At 40.7% G+C, this 16889-nt stretch overlaps 1 protein-coding gene across 2 annotated transcripts in view; it reads right to left on the bottom strand.

Annotated features, from left to right (window-relative positions):
• The window catches only part of NFATC3 (nuclear factor of activated T cells 3), a 1100962-nt gene that overhangs the window by 292772 nt on the left and 791301 nt on the right, over nucleotides 1-16889 (bottom strand). For both annotated transcript variants that reach the window (XM_086945198.1, XM_086945199.1), the window contains exon 7: nucleotides 14061-14116. In XM_086945198.1, coding sequence (XP_086801324.1) covers nucleotides 14061-14116 — 56 coding nt within the window. The remainder of the gene's footprint in view (nucleotides 1-14060; nucleotides 14117-16889) is intronic.

Below are 16889 nucleotides of genomic sequence, written 5' to 3'. Positions count from 1 at the left end.
TCCTGTAAGGGTCATAAGTACCGTGTCGTCGGCGTAAGAAAGCATGGGTATGCTCCTGCCATTAACCTTCGGGAAGTCACAACAATGGTCCAACAAATACTTTTCCAGGCCATTTGTATACACAAGGAACAAAAATTGGGCTAATATGCAGCCTTGTCGTACACCCTCAGTTGAGGGGATAGATTTGGTTTTTCCCCCCCTGGACCAAACCTTATGGCTACAGTTGTCGCTTCATGCAATCTACGGAGCAATGTGACCAAAGGTTCCTCAAAGCCCATATCACCCATCATCTGCCAGAGCTTACTTCTACACACAGTGTCGAATGCACTTGAAAGGTCCATGAAGGCAAGGTGGATGGAAGAATTCCTTGCCTTCATGTACTTGCCTATGATTAGTGCCAAATTCAGACACTGTTCGACCGTCCCTTTTCCTTTTCTGAACCCGTATTGGGAATTCACAATGAGGCCCACCGAGTCTGCCCATGTTTCCAATCTAGCCAAAATGACTCTACCCAACAGTTTACATGACGCATCAATTAATGATATAGGGCGATAGCATCGGGGGTCAGATCTATCGCCCTTCTTAAAGAACGGCACCACCACTGCCTCCTTCCATGATGCCGGGATACGGCCAATAACAGCTGCCCTAAACACATTTAGCAATAAAGGTGCCCATACCTTGGTGTTATGCCTAAAGAAATCCAGAGGTACTGCATCAGGGCCAGGGGCTTTTAATAATATGCCTTTCCTCAAAGCATCCTCCACCTCTTGCAGAATAAGCGAGGAGTTCAGAGACAAAGATGTCTGTGAGGCCACCAGATCCCTAGAGTCCTCCAGCGAACCCTGAGATTGAATTGCATTTGGGTTAAAGATTTTTTCAAAATGTGCTTCCCATGATTCACCTGTGATCTGCATCACAATATTATCCTTACCATCGCTCGTAAAAAGGGGATGATTGATTACTTCGCAGAAGAACCTACTATCTTTTAGTTCCGAGGCCTTCTCTAGATCTTCCCATGCGAGGTTTTTTAGATCCTGCTTCCTTATTCTGATGGCCTCTTTATAGGCCATTCTAGTCGTTCTAACCAACTCTTTATCCCTTGGTTTTTGTTTTAATGCCATTTTTAATGATTTATGCGATGCAGAGCACACAGCATCAAACCATCTGGGGCCCTTAGGTTTGTTTTTCCCAATTGGTTTTTTAAGACGCTCGGCCACATGCCCACATAAAATTTCAAAATTCCCAATTACCTTTTCAGGGTTGGCTGTAGGCGATAGACATGACTCAAATTCAGAACTATAGGCATTTAGGATCTCTGCCTCTAGGCCAGCAGCATCTATTTTACCCCATTTAAGGATGATGCCTTGATTCCTGTTATACTTTATGGGTTGCTCCCAAACTAGATGTTTGGATTTAACAGGACAAAGCAGGGATAACATTAGAGGGTTATGATCACTGGCAGCATTTGCAATTACCTCAAGCTTGTCAACATAATGAAAATAGCCACTAGACACAATTGCGAAATCAATGAAACTCATCGAGCCTCTACTTCCCTGACAGGTTGGTATTGGAGATGAATTTGGGACAACCCAGGGCTCCACTACACATAGGTCGTTTAAACAATGATGTTATTTAAAGCATCCCCCAGGGGTGTGTGTTTAAAATGTATCAGGGGTTGTTCATGCGAGCCCTTCAAACCACACACGTTCGAATCACCATGTTTACACAATGAACAATTAAAGTCCCCCACCCAAAGAATAAAAAGTAGGGGCTGATCACAACGTGCCTTGGCTATTGCTTCCTCCAAGCTCGATATTATAGATGTCTCATTATCATCAAAGATATTATAATACCAGTTGACCAATAACAGCGGCTCCGGAAACAGATTTTCTAGCATAAGCAATTGGTACCATGGGGTGCCAACTATCTTAGAGGTTACAAGTTTATTTAATTTAAGGGAAATTGCTGTCATTATCTCACCCTTTGCCCTCCCCGCTGGTGATGGCACCGCCAGGACATTAAATGGTTGAAACCCATCAATGTTCTGGGGCGTTCGGCTCCATGTCTCCTGAAGACACAGAATGTCATGACCACCCACATAATCCAACCAGGCCTCATCCTCCAATCTAGTAGCAAGACCAGCGATATTCCATGAGATCAGACGCAGCCTTGATTCACATAGTTTATCTCCAACTGATTCTGGTTGTGCTACCAAATCTTGCCTTAGGGTAGGTAAATTTGATTCACTTTCTTGGGTGGTACGGACCTCTGAGTCTTGGGGGTTAATAATCTGTTCATCACAAACAGGGACATCCTCCACAAAAGTATCATTACAAATTTCCCCATTCTCCCTCTGGCTCAGCTCTACTATTGGCAAAACATTTCCAAGCAGGCTAAATAGTGGTCAGTCCAGCCCCTCCATACCCACAAGTGGATCAAACCGATTTCTTAGGGGAATATTACTTGGCATCCACCCTAGATAGTCCTCTCCCTGGATTCTCAATCTTGGGTCATTATAGGGTGGTTGCAGAAAGTTGTTATTGTTACATGGCGGTCCCCTAAAGTAACCATCACCCTGGTACCACATTCCCGGGTGATTTTGGGTCAGCCATGCAGCCATATTTCTCTGTGTCCACCCGGGATATATTTCACTCTGGAAGCTCAACCCAGAATTCTTATGATATGGATTCGGGGGAACATAATTCAGATTAGGGTAAAAGTATTCCAAACCTATGCATTGAATATCCCCAACTCTGGCAAACCTTGGTTTACGGCAAATCATATCTTTTACCCAGGTGTCCCTGAAATTAATCAGGATGCAATCCCCCCTCTAGATCCTTCTCACTTGGCCTCACCCAAGGGACTCTTCGCACACTAAGTATTTTTGTTTTAGAGTCAGGGGGAAGTGGCCTATTGTTATAAGGCCAGAATGTTACTTTATTTTTAAGGTCCTGATTTGATTCCAGTTTATTAGGCATGACTGCTGGGACTCCTGTCAGGATTACCATAAAAGGGGCAGAGTCTGGAGGCAAATTTACAGGAAGTGGTTTCTTTTTGGGTACTCTGTCACTATCGACTACAGTTCCCTGCGATGGAGTTGGCTTAGGCCCAGAGGTGACTGCCTGCTTAGATGTAGTTGCCTTAGACGTTGATGCTGTGGCTGCCACATTTTGACTTTGGCACCCCACAGTAGCCACCACTGCAGGTTTAGTCCGTACTGATGGTACAGGTGCTACCTGGGGGTCCACAATTGTGGGTGTTTGGGGAGCTTTACTTAGATTTTTCTGACCCCCTTTCTTTGATATAATGTTATTACCCCCAGTCTCAGGGGGTTAACTCTTATTAGCCAATATTTCAAGCGAGTGAGTATTAAGTGAGACGAGATGTTCTAGTTGATCTAATTTTAATTTGACAATTTGCGTTCTCTCTAAGAGGGGCAACAAAAGGGTTTGCACCAGTTTCTCAATATTTGCCAATAGTTCTTCATTATTATTTGGGCAAGAAAGAGTTCTCCGTCCCACATCTGAATGGATTCCCTTTTGCTTGGGTACATTTGCCAAAACTCTTGGTACAACTGTCTTAGCTAGTTTGGCTCTACTTCCCTTCCTATGATTCCCCCCTCTTTTCCGTTTATTGGGTTGTGTGACTACTTGGTCACAATCTAAGACTTGGGATTGCATAGGAGTAGACCCATTGATACTCAAATTACAGTGTTGGATACTATCCCCCGTAATGCTTGTTGATATAGGGGCTTCATCTGGGCAGCCCACTATATCTTCAACAGTAGTTGTCTGGGAGTCAGAAATTACTACAAGAGTTGGGCTGGCTTCCAAATTATTTTCTGTACTCTTTTCGGGGGTAGTTGTTGAGCCAATTCGTCCCAAAGAAGAGCGTTTCCCTGTTATTAAGTCTAATGACAAACGCTTTTCTGTGAGGGCAATTTCTTTTTCTAATATCCCCGTTGCCCGGGTAATAAAATCATCTAAGGTTCCAGTTGCTTTCCCATTATTCGTCTTTACAGTTGCCTGCCTACCCTTCCCTGATCGTAAGGACATCATATAAATATAAACAGTACAATTTTAAGGGATCAGAAGGGACGATGGGTCTATACCAAAACAAGTACAAAACCTTAATACCAGTCAATGGGAGGAAGTCCTCAAGTCCCCGATGAAAGAGAGTGGGCCCGACCCGACCTTGATCGTCCTTGGACGGCCTTAGACGGTCCCGCCCTTGTCCCGGGCTTCTCCCGGGACGCTCCCGCGCCGCGGGTGGAGACCTTCTCTTAAAAGGGTGGACCTATAGAGTGCAGGCGGGGCGTGGTGGACAGGGAGAGCGGCCAGGTGTCGTGAGGCGCGGGTTGCCGAGGCTTCTGGACCTTGAAGTCCGGCCCCACTCGCTCGCAGCTCTGTCCAACACACGCTTTGCAGGGGTGCACAGTCCGGGCTTCCCAGGCGGTGAAAATGCGCAGCGGGACCAGCGAAGCGGGTACCTTAAGTTGTAGAGTGGAGAGAAGGGTCTGTCAGCGCCCTCAATAGCAGCAAATCAGTTCAATAGGGTGTCAAGATAAGATTCTTGACATTCTAGGACCACTGGCAAAGATTTTTGATGCAGTAGAAGAAGCTTATTTGAAGAATTTAGATCTGGATCTTTCATTATTATGTGGATGGTGCCAGAGGGCAATATGCTTTTTAGGCAACTCAAATGCAGGCATTTTGGCAGAAAGATGGAAAACAATCCTTATGAGGATAAATCCAAGATTAGGAAATCTGGCATTTAAAGAGTTAAGTGAAGAAGCAAGAGGGCTTCTGTTTGGAGATGGAATGGTGAAGTCACTATCTAAATGTGTTAATACTTTCACTAGTCTCGATTGAGCACAATTCAACATGCGTAGAGATTTCAGTAACAACAGTGGTTTATATGGTCAGGCCGGTAGAAGGGGGCAAGCTACCGGCGGAGGAAACTATGCAGCCCATTACCAAAACCAAGGAGGACATTTTGGAAGAGGACAGAGTAATTACAACTTCTTCCCTCAAAGAGGAAGAAGCAGAGCATGTGTTTATAGAGGAAGAGGACAAAACCAGTCACAGAATCATAACCAGGGCGAGTACGAAGACTGGTATTTTTTCTATCCCAAAAAAGTGGGAGGAAGATTAAAGTATTTCTAGGAGAAGTGGAAGGAGATAACAAAAGATGCATGGGTTCAAGAAACTGTAGAAGGGTTTCTGGTAGAGTTAATAACTGTTAATTTTCAGGAAAAAGAACCTATGGAGTTAAAGTTTCAGGAGGAATTAATGATGATAGTGGAAGACGAGGTACGTATGATGTTAGAAAAGGACGTTATTATTCAAGTAGGAGAGAAAAGAAAAAGATTTGTAAGTACTCTTTTTCTAGTGGAGAAAAAAGGGAAAGGTTGGGGACCAGTAATACATTTAAGAAATTTTAATCAGTATGTTTTGTATCGTCATTTCAACATGGAGGGAATCAATCTCTTGAGACGTGTTCTGCAGGAAGGAGTGTGGCTGGTGAAGTTAGATCTGAAGGATGCTTACTTCACTATTCCAATTGCAGAAGAGAGTCAACATTTTTTGCAGTTCAGGTGAAAGGGTCAATTATATCAGTTCAAGAGCCTTCCATTTGGACTTTCATCACCCCTTGGTGTTTTACCAAGTTGATGAGGTCAGTAGTGGGGTTTTTGAGAGAAAGAGGAATAAGAATGATAATTTTTTAGACAATATTCTGATTATGAATCAGGATTATGTTGTTGTCAAAGAAAATTATTGTTTGTAATAAGAACTTTGGGAGGTTTGAGTTTTTTACTAAACACAGAAAAGTCTGTTTTAGATCCAGTAAAGAAGGTGGAGTTTCTAGGATTTTTGGTAGACACGGTTGCATGTCAGTTGTGTCTTCCAGAGAAGAAGGTAAAGAAAATAAAACAAGAGATACAGAAAGTGTTAAACAATCAGAGGGTCTCTTTGAGGAATCTGGCAAGAGTAATTGGCCCTTTGAATTCGTCAATTCAGGCAATTTTTCCAGGACCTCTAAATTACAGGGCATTGCAACATATGAAGAAAATAGGGCTATTGAGAGGCTTATGGTATGGAGACATGGTAGATGTTACTATGGAGGCAAGAGAAGAATTAATTTGGTGGAGAGAAAACATGGAAGCATGGAATGGAAGGGCAATTTTTGGTGTTTGCCAAAATTTTGTTTTGGAGATGGATATGAGCAACTTAGGTTGGGGAGCAGTTGGTCCTGGAAAAGAGACTGGTGGAGTTTGGTCTCTTTGGGAGAAAGAGTCATATCAATTGCTTAGAGATGAGAGCGGGATTGTTTGCCTTGAAAAGTTTCAAAGAAGGTTTGGTTAGAAGATCGGTTCTTCTGAGGATGGACAATATATCTGCTCCGACTTATATTAACAAATTGGGTGGAACTCGGTCAAAAGGTGTGGTGGATTTAGCAAAGGAAATTTGGGAATTTTGTTTGCAACACAAAATTTGTTTGAAAATAGAATATCTTCCGGGTGCACAAAATGTTATGGCAGATTGAAATTCAGGGACTATGATAGATTACAGCAATTGGAAGCTGAGAGAAGAGGTTTTGTTCAAGTGATGGAGGAAATGGGTCCACCAGAGGTGGATCTGTTTGCGTCGAGATTGGCATATCAATTGGAAAGGTATGTGAGTTGGAGACAGGATCCAGGTGCAATTGCAGTGAATGCGTTTCAGCAAGATTGAAGAAAGTGGAAAGGCTATGCTTTTCCACTGTTTTCAATGTTTCAGAGAGTTCTGATTCAGGTAAGGAAGCAGAGATGTCAACTAGTATTAGTAACCCCGTTTTGGAAGAGTCAAGCTTAGTTCCCTTCGGTGATGGAGCTAGCGGTGACAGACCCTCTTGCAATTTGGGCTTTTAGAGGTCTTCTGAAGAATGTGGAAGGGGAGGAGCATCCTCCAGTGGTTTCAGGTTCTCTCAACCTTCTAGTTTGGAAGATATCAGGGGCTCAAGAGCATTCTCAGATCTTTCAGGAACATCTGCGGAGTTGTTGTTTGAATCATGGGCTCCAAGTAGAAGAAGGAAGTATAGAGGACCGTGGAAAGTGTGGATTTGTTGGTGCATGGAAAGGGGTTTGGATCCCTTGGAGGCAAATGACGTTCAGGTAGCACATTTTTTGGCTGGTCTTTTTGAAAAGGGTATGTCTTATAGGACTGTGAATCGTTATAGCTCAGCAATTTCAGCTGGGCATTCTTTAAGTCATGGTATGACTATTGGTAGGAGTCCTTTAGTTTGTAGGGTAATGAAAGGTATTTGGGCTAAAAGGCCACCCGAATCAAAGTATAAGTCTTTATGGGATGTGGATTTGGTGCTTAAGTTATTTATGTCTTGGTCTGGTAATAAGTATTTAGATTCTAAACAGTTATCTTGGAAGTTAGCTATTTTATTATGTCTGATTTCTTTAGAAGGGTTTCAGATGTTAAGGCTTTGGCAATTTCACATAGATTTTTCAACCAAATGGTGTAGTATTTGAAATTTGTAAAAGGACAAAGACTATGTCAAGTTCTGTGTTGTATCCCGTGTTTGATGAATGTCCAGGTGTGTGTGTGGTTAGATGTTTAAAAGAGTATGACATTAGAATGTTAGAGAAAAGGGGAGATGGAGTAGATCAGATATTGATTTCTTATTGAAGCCATTTAAGGCGGTTTCAAATGCGACAATTGCTAGATGGGTAAAAAGTTCCATGAAGGAGGCTAGTGTAGATGTGACTAGGTTTACTGCACATTCTGTGCGTGGATCAATGGCAAGAAAGGTAAGCAAGTTAGGTGGAAGATTAGAAGATATCATGAAGGCAGCTGACTGGTCTTCTGCATCTAAGTTCAGAAGATTCTACTTTAAATCAGTGGAACATGTTTCTAAATGTGTTTTAGACAGCTTTGAACATGCATAATTCTAGCCTCCTATCTTGACATAAAATTGCGATTCTAATAGGTTTACTGAATATAGAATCAAGATTTTATTAAAGACAAGGGGGCTAGCATTATTCCTCCTACCCTTCCCTTGGGTGTGTAATATTTTGGAAATGTTATGTAGTTTATTTTAGGTGTGATTAGAAGAATGTATTATTCATTATATGTTTTTGTTGTAGAGAATTAATTTTGGATAATACTCGTTTTTTGGATGAAAAAAGTTTTGTTTTGAAGAAGATTTGGAAGAGGCAAACAAAGAGGAAGAAGATGGTGGCCTCATGGTATTTATGTTATTGAAAGTTCTTTTTGATTGTGATGTTTTTAAAAGATTCCATGAGTTTTTAAAGGTGCTGCTCAGAAGTGGGAAATAAAAGTTTGATGCATAATGCTAGCCTACTTGTCTTTAATAAAATCCAGATTCTATAAACAGTAAACCTATTAGAATCGCAATTTCCTGCTAGCCATGGAGTCCGCATCATGGGCCGCCATGGGCAGAACTTTATTATATGCGGGCGCGGTGCTTGATGTTTTAGCACGGCGCCCGTTTTCATTTTTTTTGTATTAGGCGGAGCCGCCATGCGCATAAATATTACATACACAGGCGCTGCATTTATATGTTAGCACGGCCCACGCTTTCATATTCGTATTTGGGGGTCCCTGCATTCGGCGAGCTGTTTTGATATGTGAAGCTGAGTTTGCATTCCCAGTTTTCCCAAATTTGACGTCACATGAAATCATTCAACCATGTTTCGTACGTTGAAATAATGGGTAAGCGTTTTTCTAGTGGAAAGGATGTGGCTTACGGCTAGGGCGGCTGACTCTGAAGCTGGGGACCAGGTGCGAGTCTGGAGGGGGCCTCAAATATCCTGTGATTGTAGACAAATCACAATCTCCTGGTGCTGAAAATGTGTCCCTCTGTAATGCAATTGGTGCTTATGTAAAGCACGCGGATACCTTTGAGTTGAGTTTGTGTTATATAAAAATGAGAGAAAAAAAACATGACAGTAAAGTGTATCTTTTAATATCCTTATACTCCTGCAGTGGAGAGGCTTCTTTTATCTACAATAAATTATTGTGGCAACGCATCTTGTGCGCAGCTCGCCCAAATCTTTTTTTTTTTTTTAACATTCAATAATGGTGACTGCACAACACGTTACAGTGGGTCGCCCATCTCGCTTAAAAAAAAAGAAACAATAAATCATGGCAGCAGCGCATCTTGTTGCACACAGGTCGGCCAACTCAGTTTTTTAAAAATGTCATATAAAAATAGCGGCCGCGCATCTTGTTTTGCCTGGCTCACCACTTGAGCTGCAAAGCATTGATACGGCTGTTCGTCCATCAGAGCAGCTGTTTGCCAGGGGCTGTACATCGAGAAAATGCCGTTGCCATTGAGACAAGTAAGTATTCATTGTGAAAATGCACTCAAATAAAATGGCACTTGGGGGGAGGGGGGAGGCATTTGCGATAGTTTGAGCTATTGGGATTGTAAATGACAATGCCTTATATTTATGTGTTGGCCTTTAAAACACAAACATAAAAGGCATTTTCATGTACAATTGCATTGAAAATGCTTATGTAAAGCCTCCACCTTAAGACATCCTAAGGTGATCAACCTTAAGACAATCACTTGAGCAGCAAATGAGGGCTGGACAGTCTACCGTTGCTTCAACCTGTTTAACCCATAAACTCATAACTGCCTTAGTCCATACCAAGTTCATCGTCCTCTGAAGCACCAGCTTAGTGGGATTTTTTTTGGGCTGTATCACCTCATATACCATGCTGCTATGTGCCTTCAGAGACTGTCTACCCAACTGAAACAGAAAAATAGTTGAAAACCAACCCCCGTTATCAATCAAGAGTTGTACATCAATCCCACTTCTGCTATGTAACATTTGCCCACTTTCACCAATGCTAATGGAACATGGGTGATGAAGGTTTAGCATTCCTCTGCACCTCATGGGTAGCGCACTGCCAAAGTCTCCAATGCTGCTCAAGGAGCAGGCACTTCTGACAGTAAAGGACATTGTGTTTCATCCTCTAATAATACTCCCAAAACGCAGTTCACACACATCCTCATGGCACATGGGGTTCTGATTGGCCACAGGTATCTTGGCAACTGTGCAATAACCTTGATCCTTCTCAGTCTTGGTTTCAAGAGATTTGGTACCCATTATATGCACAGTTACCACTCAAGTGCAATACATGTGCTGAAACAATGAACGTACATCAGGATGTAAGGCTAAAGCATTATTTGGACAGCTTTTGTTTGAATTTCGCCGCATCATTAGAAGGTAAAAATTGATGCAGTCTTTTCTACATCAAAATAAAGACACCCTTCTTCAATTTAATGAAATAGCTCCTTATTCCATTTCAGCACTTATTATTTTCTTATCAGACGCCAGAGAAGCTTGATTGAGTGAATGAATTGGTAGAGGTCTACAAGCATATTCCACACACTGGAGCACTTTTCTCCATTTGATTTCCAGTGAAAACCTCACAACAGATACATTGGCAACAGTAGGGTGCTTTGTATTGAAATCATAGTTGCCTGAGCTCACGATCAAATATAACTGCACTACCAGCATTACCACAAGAACAGCAAATAGGTATGTTAGTTAGGGAAGACTCTTTAAAAGCACACTCATTTTGACACTGCCCTACCAAAATGTATTCACCATGATCCCGGAGTTGCAGGTATAATCTATTCATCTCTGATAGTTCAGATTACAAGATAGGTGATCTGTCAAAACTGCAATAATAAATAAGCTTTTTTGTCACTCCAAAGTGGTGATCACTGGAGGTGGTCATTGTGAAGAGTAAGAGGCCAATGCATTCCACACCATACGATATGAAACTGTCGACTTGTGTGGTCATTCCTTTATAAAAGTACAATGAAGAGAAGTGATACATTAGTCAGGAGTTAATTCACAAAGGTTAATCTATACTTGTAGATGTACTACGTGCAAATTTACTGTTACACTTTTGAGTAACTTTACTACTTTGGCTATTCATAAAATTAGAGTGTAAAATTACTCAAAAGTGTAGACTTACATGTTTTCACTGCCTGAATAGGGGTGGAGCCAAAAAGGAGAAGTAGTATATACAGCACCATACATGGCTAATCACTGATACAGCAACACCCTCCCATAGAAAATAATGGAGGTAGGGCTTAAAATAGAATATCAAAAGGAAATAATGTTAAATGAAACTATTTCGACTATTTAAACATGTATCTAGGTATATAAAAGTAACTTAATAAAAAATGTATATATAATTACAAATTATTTTATTACAAAATATTCCAATAAAACTTTTTAATTTAAAAATACATGTATCATTTATATCAAAGCATTTACATTAATTCTATACATACATTATTTTTAACTGTCAATACATAAATATACATGTTTTACTTTAGGCGTTTTTTTGGTTAACACATTTTTTATACATAATTTAATGTAATATATTTGAATTAATTCATTGTAATTTGTCAGTGCTGTAGTTTTTTTCTAGTTTGTCCTAACATTAATATACAGTAAAATGTAATGGTGGTTAGGATCTACCTATGGAAAGTATAGGAAAAGGTTTGAAAAAATGCAATATAAAAAAGCAGACCGCATTAGTAACTTCATGTTGAACCAAAAATGCAATTTAAAACCAAAACTATTTTTCTGAAGTTTAACTTAAAAAAACTCCTAAAACTATTTTATTATGTAATACAGCTTGATGAAGTGCGTTTCATGAATTAAAAGAATTATAATTATTTTTTTAATTCAGAAAACATTATTAAAAGTATTTGAAAACAAAATAATAAATATGTTCTTTTGTTAGCTTTTTGTAACATTAAATTACATTTATTTATATTTCTAAATGACTTAATTTAACATTATTTCCAACAGTGTTTTATTTTAAGTCCCTAACTATATTTTCTTTTTTATGGGAGGGTGTTGCAGACCCAGTGGGTGGCCATATGTGGTGCTGGACTTACTCCAGCTTTTTGTGCCCTTTTGGCTGCAGTAGCTTTAGAAGTGCAGTTTGTGAATAGCAATAGTCTTATTCTTTTGTTGGTGCGTGCATGTTCCTCCCTAAATCCCCCCCCCCCCCCAACGTTCCTAACCCCTTTTTACTCCTCACACTTAGTAGCAAGTAAGACCCTTTTTCAAGCCACTCACCTAGTTCATTTACTTGATGAAGATTTACACTTGTAGGTTTGTGAAACATAATAGGTAATAAGTAAGTAGTACCCTGCACACCACAAAATGCAGTTTATGAATTGAGCCTTCAGTATCCAGTACAGAATTCCTAAGTTGTATATGTCAGGCTCATAAATGGCACTAGTGAAAGCCAGTTGTTTGCCATGTGTTCCGAGCATCTGTTGTGACTGAGTATCGGTTCAAACCTTTATATCTTAGAACAAGAATCATCTGCTAGTTTGTCTTCCTCCGTACTTTGGTAAGGATCCTCGGTCTTGGCAGTGCGCACCTTACTTGTGAGAGCTTGAGCTCTAAGCAAGCTGCAGTATGAGATGCCTCAGGGCGATCTGCAACTCAGGCTTCGGCAGCACTACATTTTTGGCTGCAGGCTCATTGACATAAAAGCAAAGTCCCCTGCAGTCCACATTCTTGCTCCTTATTTACAACATTGCCAGCAACTGTGCTCTCAGCAATCAGGATTCATGCACTGCAGGAAGACCAGACATTCTTGGTTTGCTGATGCTTATTCACTTTACTGTGAACTTTGCCATAATGCCTCTTTAAGACAGCAATACCCAGGCTCCCCTGTCAGGAGCTACAAATCTTCTTCCAGGTCCAGGAAACGAGGGTACAACCCCTTCTCCCTCGTCTGAGAACAGCTTCCGCCCATGTGTAACACAGAGACACATCTCTGCAAGATACTTCCGGCTGAAAAGGTTTTAGTCCCTAGGGACTACATTTGGGATTTTAATGCAAAGAGGCAGCTGATGTAGTCCTTTGTGATACAATCTACTTCTGTTCCTACCAAATGGCTCATCCAAGCTCAGTGGTCAGTAAATGCACTACAGTTGACCAATAGTCTTCCTAGCTTGTGACGTTGACGCATTCTCTGGCATGCCAGTACATCAGGTCTAACTGGGATGCTAATTAGTCACATAAGCAACACAAGATACGGCTTTTAGTAGTTCATTTTCAAACAATTTACTTTCTCTGTTATATTCGAAGTTTGAAAAAAGGGGAAAATAACTGGCAGGCATCTATTTTGCAAAGTTGCATTGTAAAAGTATTTTTTTAAATTTACAATTAGGCTTGATCTGGGAAAATGCCCACCTTTTGGCAGCACTTCACTGTGGGGCCATACATTTCTTTAGTATTTAGTGTGCCCCACTTTTATACATTAGTCACAATATTAGGCTTAGAAAGCACACTTGCCTACCTAATGTACCGTGTAGTTTTCCTACATGCAAAGCATGTTTCTCTCCCGTATGTTAACTTCAGTGGTTTAACAACTGCTGCTTAGCGCGGAACCATTTGTGTTCTCCTGAGCCATGCACTTTCGCCTTACATGTTGATGGTCTTAATAAAAACGAATTCTCAGATGACATCAAATTTCTACACCACTGTTGCCTTCTGCCCTAACTACCATAGCCTTACTTGAAAGTTAAATAACCGAATTAGGGAAAATAAATTTAAAGTGCATACCTAGAGTAAAATATGCGTAGTGTTATAGTAAATGTCAGTATCATAACACACTGAGTAGTAATTTCAGGTGAAAAATAAGGGGGACTACGCAGAAAAGGCAAACTGACTACAACCGTGTACCTAGCAAGGAAGTAATGCATCTGTAAGCATTAGGTCTGTTGTTGTAAACATTATATTTATGCAACAACAAAATACTAAACGTTGAGCATGCACCCGTTGTACCAATTGAAAATAAATAGCAAGTAATCTAGCTTGTCTGGTGTATTAATTGCAAGAGATCAATCAACTAGTAAATGAGAACTACTGATGCACTTTTCAAAAACATAAAAATAACCAAGTGTTTTCCAGACACCACAATAACAGTAGCAATACAAAAGTACATTATTTATATTGAAAACAAACATACTTAGAAAAATAAATGCCTCACCCCTTGACACTTTTCTCTAATTATTTTTCCTTCCACCTCCCATTGCGGCCGTCCATCTGGTGAGAGAAATTGAAAATGGTTAAAGTTCAAGTTAATTACAAACAAGCACAAAGACTTCCCAACAAACTGATAGTTTAATAATTCATACAGTAGAATACTGAAAAGCTGTACCCAGTCATTTTGTTAATGAATTCACACTTTTAGTAATGACTTCCCAAAAGATTCTGTGTTCATAACGTAATAAAATGTTGGCCATTATGAGTAAAACCAACCAAAAGTAATATTAATTCCTATGACATTTATATTTATACCAGAATGTCTTTTTCAGCTTTTTAAAAAAGCTCTTAGCACTCAAAACAACGAATTCCACATTAAGTATATCACTTGATAAACATATTATGTGGAAGTCTCCGAAATCACCATGGATCAAAATCATAATTGGTCAATCACACTTATTACTCATTACATGTTATGACTTCCTAGCAATGCCGACCTGGATTAAGAACATACCTTCCTCAAGTACTGTTACTGATGAGCAATATGTTAGATTGCTACAGATTAAATTATGTTTTAATTCAGCAGCATTTAATGTTCTTTAAGGCATTTCATTGTTCTATTTCGGTAATTAAGAGATTAAAACAAGCAAATTGAGCTCACAAAAACTGTATGTTGGGGTCAGACCCCAAATGCAATGTTCTTGCCTTACCTATATCCCGACAGGTGGCATCACAACTGACATAGATGATATAACTGGTTACATTACATACCACCTTAGCATTCCCGTTATCAAGGCATTACTATGGATACAGTATCATGCTAGACAAGCCCCCAGCATGGCATCTAGTGTTCTGATAACATGTGCAGTATGTCCCAGCATTAAAGTCCTGGAATCACTGAATTCAATTCAAAAATCTTTATTCGAATTTTAAAAATTCATAAAAGCAACCTCATAAACAGAGTATCATAAAATTCCATTTAAAAAGCTTTATAAATTACCTTTACAGACTTCCAAATTTAGGCAACAGATCATGGCAATTGAGACGAAATAACAGTTCATGGATTTTCCATCATTTTGCGAGTACGGATGATAAGTCTCAAAAAAGTGCTAGTGCGGAAGACTAGTTCTTCAGTGTCCAGAGAAAGCAACATCAAGTAGGATTCCCCCAGGGAAAGGGGCTATGTTTTCTAAAATACGGAGTTAAAAACCATTTGACATATTTTAAGTAAAATTTGCAGAAGAAGAAAAAGTGCAGATCGTTTTGTGTGCTCACTCCATCACAAGGACATGGTTTGCAGTGTGATTTTGAACAATAGCCCAAGGGAAAACATTAAAGCTCTTACATTTCCAGCCCTTAGGCGAAACAGGAGGGATCTTTCCCAATTAGACATTGGCAGGGTGAGGTAAAGTGGTAATGGATACCTGTACATCTCATTATTCATGTATGCTGCGGCTGAAGATTTGGGGAGTTCCTTTTTTGTCCTATCTAGATTGTAAAGTGCATCTAGTGTAAGTTTTAGCTCCTTCTTATCACTAGGCTCAAATCTAGTGGGGTCCAGAAAAAGGTGGCCTTTATCCACGCAGCATAAGCTCTTGTAGACTCCTGAGAGCCAGGGGATCTCCATACCTTTATCACAACTGAGACAGTCGCTTATAATTTCTTGCGTAAGAATGGCTGAATTATTCCTCCAGATGGAAAGCCAAAATTACGCTGGTCTTGTCCCAATAAAATCACAAATAAAATGCAAATTTAGTCCCCTGTGACAGATGTACTCAGAAGTAGAAATCGGTGCACCCAAAATTTATCTGCAGATTCGGTTTTCTTCTAATTGGATGCAGTGATTTTTTGCCAGGCCCCATATCTCCGCCCCATATGTAACTACTGGAGCGCATTGCAATTTAAATTTTTTTAAAATAGCCTTAGTGGCGCCTATTTTCCTCGGGCGTGGTAAACTGAGGATTGAATTGATGGCCTTTGAGAACTTGCTCGGGGAGGGGGCCAAGTGTCCAGTCCACGAGCCGTTTGCAGCAAAGACCATCCCTAGATATGGGAATGAGCTAGTGGAGTATAATCTATCAGCCCCCACTGACATAGAATTAAACTAGCGTTTCCTTGGCCAGCATGACATGATAAAAGATTTTTTTTAAATTCACACGTAGGTCCAGGTCATCCATATATTGTACAAAGGTTTTGATCAAAATACGCAGGGAATTTGGAGTCCGGCCCATAAGGACAGCATCGTCTGCGTAAATAAGTGCTGGAACTAATTTCCCTTTAATTATTGGGACATCTGAGGTTGCCTGCCTTAGGGAATTGCTCAACCCATTAATATAAATGATAAAAAGCAGGGGTGCTAAGACGCACCCCTGTCTAACACCTCTTTCCACCCTGATAGCGCATGAGATCTCCCCACCCATCCCAATCCTGACTTGTGCTTTGAGGTCGGTATGTAGGAATGCCAGGAAGTGTATCAGGGGTTTGTCTAGTCCATGGGTACTCACAAACTTTCTCTCGGGGGCCAAATTTACAGTGTGGTTTGTGTCCGAGGGCCGCACCGGTGGGGGCGGGGTCAGTGGGGGGGCGGGGCTAGAGCAACAAAAAACTGTGACCATGAGGTTGAACACAGGTCCCTGCAGCAGACACCTTCGTCCACTGAGCTACCAGACCCGGCATACACACCTCTCTCTCTCTCTCTCTCTCTCTCTCTCTCTCTGACTCCCCCCCTCTATCTGCCTCCATCTCCCTCTCTCCCTCCCCGGTCTCCCTCTGTCTCACTCACTCTGACTGTCTCTCCCTCTCTTTCCCTATCTCACCCTCATTCTTACTGTCT

The sequence above is a fragment of the Lissotriton vulgaris genome, chromosome 12, assembly GCF_964263255.1.
Source record: "Lissotriton vulgaris chromosome 12, aLisVul1.2, whole genome shotgun sequence".
In the NCBI taxonomy this organism is placed as follows: domain Eukaryota; kingdom Metazoa; phylum Chordata; class Amphibia; order Caudata; family Salamandridae; genus Lissotriton; species Lissotriton vulgaris.
Note: the sequence above shows the minus strand (reverse complement) of the source record. Positions and strands in the feature narration are given on the sequence as shown.